The following is a 4040-nucleotide window of genomic DNA, read 5'->3' as shown; positions in this document are numbered from 1 at the left end:
GTTGAGTCTTTTGCCGGATTCAAAAAAAAATGGCATGGAATGCCTGCTCATATGTATGCTCACAAAATTTGTCGACGTTATTTTGTGTTGTGGCAAAGGAAGGTCTTTAAGTTCACATTTTCTGCCCAAAAAATATGTAGTTAGACATATTATAGCAGAAATGAACACCTCTAAAGTCTTCAATAAGTAGACACGTATCCTGTTTGTTCACATGTTCAGTTTCACGGAAAATCAGGGCATGTTCGAATTTAAACTGAAATAAAAAACCTACCCTGTTGTTCAAACAATTCTACAGCTCTAAAATGGTAGCTAAATATGGCCGCCATTTCTTACACACGCCTCCAACACGAAAGTGTTTTAGTGCTATTTGTCTCGATTTGAGCTTTTTTGTACTAATAATCAGCAGCTCCAGCTGCTTCTTAGTCACCACTATTCTTACTCACCGGCCAGTAGGCGGCAATGTAGTGTCAGCTGCGGCAACTCTGGCTTTGCATGCAGGGAAAAAGGTGCCTTGCAGAGCCGAAAAAGTCTGTGCCTTCTCGTTTGCCGCCTTGAGTTCCTTTTCTCTTCCATTTTCTCTGATTTTCTTCTGAGATGCTGCAAAGTTACCGATTTTGCATTGATATTGAATTTAGGACAAGTACACATATATAAGGTCGCTTACGCCATCACCTCTCAGAAAACAAACGTGGAGAGCACCTACAATTTGTTTAATAGTTGACATTCTCTATAGTTGACAAAACATGTTTACAGACTGAATATTTAGCATACATATCATGCTATTAGAGAACCGAATTGCACTTTTTGAGGCTGACTTTACACACATATTTATTAATCTTTTAAAGGTCAAATGGGTAATGCAACTTTCATTGAACCTTGAACCCAAAGTGCACAAGGTACGTAAAAAAAGTGGACTCCTAGCAATCCCATTTGTTCTCACCTTAATGTGAACAGATTGTGAGACATTCTTTCCTCTTATTATTATTATTATTATTATTTTTCAGATCACCAATATCTTAATGAGCAATATAATCGAACATTTTCTATCAACTCGACAACATATTAATGAAGAGTTAATGACAGACCTGACAAGAAAGCAAGCGACTGAACTGAATTCAAGCATAAAAATTTCATTAAGTAGGATATCGAACAAAAAACTTTCAGTGTAGAAAGCCTAATCCATGAGACGAAATAAAATTTTACTCTATCCTAGACTATGCATAATTGCACAAGGCCAGAGGAGCAAAAAATTGAAGAGATGCCCTGTATGAACAAACAGGCTAGGCAATCCATCTAAGCAGCAACTCCCTCCTGGGAACGTCTAGACTCCAACCACGATGTGGCTGCAACCTTTGTCGTCAAAAACCAACCAACCTTGTCCGGTGCCTCGTGAAATGGAGCATTTAGCTCCTTCAGATGTGATTCAAAAACACCTGCCAATCCTTTCTCTGAGTATTTATGTTTCCCATGCCCTGTGTTGATCCCAAGCAGCGATGGAAGTTCCTCTTCATTTTCGAGTGCTCTCGATAAGTCATTCATCCAGATGTGTAGCGCAGTTAAAGCTGCCCCTAGAGAGAGGCTTTTCAAGTGCAAAGACCACTGGGTTGGAGTTCTAGACTGTATATCAGTATATATTCCGTGTGTTAGCCCAAGCTCTAACAACTGACAAGCTCTCTCCAGTTGATTAAGATTTACACAGAGATCAATTAAACAATTGCAGTAGGCCTTTCTTACATCATTACCAATATAATCAAAGAGTTCACCGGCTTCCTTCTTAAAGATTTCTCCTTCAAGATTATCTCCCTCCGCAAGGAGTTTGACCACACGACCAAGCTTCGGGTTAGCTCTCTCAATGCAACTCATCAACTTAGCAAGTTCTTCTTTTGGTGCTTGAGTCATTACATTAAGAAGACAACCGCAGAACCGCTCATCTGGAGTTATACCTAGCTCTAGTAGCCGATTAAATGTCTTTACAACATCATCTATTCGGTTAGCTTTCCCGTAACACTGGATGAGTGAGGTTGAGACAAAGATGTTAGGCTCAAATCCAGCTTCCACCATTTCATTTACGGTAGCCTCTGCCTCTTCAACTTTCCCACTGCAGGAATAAATTGTAATCAAAGCAGCAAATGTCCAACTGTCTGGCATGCAGGTCCCCGAACTCTTCATATCCTCAAATATCTCAACAGCTTCATCAGTATATCCTACATCAGCACACATTGACAGAAGAGTATTATATAAAACAACACTCAGCTCCATGCCCTTCTCCTTCATCTCCCTATAAACATTAAGTGCATCATCACCATACCTAGCCCTGCAATATGCCCTAATCAACGCGGCATAAGTACCCCAACTAGGATCGATCATATTGTTCACCATCTCCTTGTAGATATTCTTCGCCTTCCACGGCCTCTTTGCTCTTCCCATAGCATCCAGTAAACTGTTATACAGACCCAAATTAGGCTTAACTCCCAGTGCCTTCATTTCCTCATACACATTCAAGCACCCATCAAAATTCCCAGATGCCCCGTAAATCTTAACCAAGGTTGAGAAGGTGACAACATCAACACGCCATTTCTCAGTCCTTGCACGGTCATACAAACTCATGGCCATATCCACATTCCCTGCCTTCCCATATGCATCAATCATCACCGAGTAAGTCACCTCATCCGGCTCACACCCAAAAGATGACATTTTTTCGAACAATTCAACAGCCTTTTCAGGCAAAGAACACACCCTAGCACAGCTAATTATGGTCGAGAAAGTAACATTGTCAGGCTTAACTCCTCTTTCAAGCATTTGATTAAACAAATTTTCTGCCCCATCAAAATCCCTGCATTTCCTAAAAACTTTCAAAGTTACATTATACAGAATAACTTCTTTACTCAATTTCAACCTTTCTTGAAAATACTTAAGCACCAACGGAGCAGTTTCCGGGTTCGACATGTTGTTCAATACAATCACAGCATCTTGTTCCACAATTTTAGTCCCAAAGCTTTCCAATACATTCACTGTATCTTCTTCTGAGGGGTTACAAGAATCCAAAGATTCCGAAATTTTCACTAAAGAAGAATACCTGAAATCATACGACTTCTGCCTTAATTTTGAGGCTCTGGGGCTCTTGGGGTTGACCCATATGTTGGATTTTGACGAAGAATTGGTTTTTTCATCTGGGTTGGGTGAATCATCTGAAATTGCGGTGTGATCTTGTTCTTGTAAAGAGACATTGGCGATATGAAAAGGAGGTTTCCAGGGATGATGTTTGAGGCGAAAATTGAGGGGTTTTTTGGGTCTGAGACTGAGTTGGAGGAGGTATGGGGAAGAGAGTGAGTTGCAGAAGAGACTGGGGTCATGAGAAAGTGAAGTAAATCGTGAAGCATTGAGATTGTACGCCATTGTTGCTCTTTTTAACTCACTCTGCCGTTTCTCTATGCGTGTTTTTCCTGGGTTTTGCAGGTGGCTGAGGACTGACAGGGTGAAGGGAGGACAGAGTGAAAGGAGGAGGGCGGGGCCTTATCTTGTGTAATGTTTTGACAATCTAGTGAAAAAATGTTTCTTTTAAATTTTTGTTAGTCCCCAATCTATAATCAAGGTACACGTTAGTCCTCAATCCCACAGAAATGAGGATGTTAATACCCTATCTTTCACTTTCCTTGCACCATTAGCTCCACCGTGAACATGTTCCACACAAATACAAAATTTAATAGAAAGGATGGCTACTTTAGATATAACTAGTGCATAATATCATTTATGTTTGATCATTTGAATTTATAGAGTTTTTAGAAAATTTATATTTGGCTAATAAGATGCAATAGTAATGAATTCCAAGAAATTTGTGAATATGAATAAGTAGTAGTTATGAATATATGATTAAATATAATGCTTGACCATTTAAAAGTCTTTAAACGTCTAAAATGTATATACTTTGTTTGGCAAATTTGTAAATGGTTTATAAAGAGTAATCGTAGTGGGTACCACGAAATGTGTGGATGATAATGAGTAGCAATCATGAACGTGTGGTTGAATTTAATCTGACTTTG

At 39.5% G+C, this 4040-nt stretch overlaps 1 protein-coding gene across 1 annotated transcript; it reads right to left on the bottom strand.

The window, feature by feature from the left end:
• Positions 1-1105: 1105 nt before the first annotated feature.
• On the bottom strand, positions 1106-3509 carry LOC111397559 (pentatricopeptide repeat-containing protein At4g16390, chloroplastic-like). The gene has a single exon (XM_023024550.1). It carries the CDS (start codon positions 3394-3396, stop codon positions 1294-1296), a length of 2103 nt encoding a protein of 700 aa, XP_022880318.1. The 5' UTR covers positions 3397-3509; the 3' UTR covers positions 1106-1293.
• Positions 3510-4040: the final 531 nt, after the last annotated feature.

Source organism: Olea europaea, chromosome 7 (genome assembly GCF_002742605.1).
Source record: "Olea europaea var. sylvestris chromosome 7, O_europaea_v1, whole genome shotgun sequence".
NCBI lineage: Eukaryota > Viridiplantae > Streptophyta > Magnoliopsida > Lamiales > Oleaceae > Olea > Olea europaea.
This window is presented reverse-complemented; position numbering and strand designations above follow the sequence as displayed.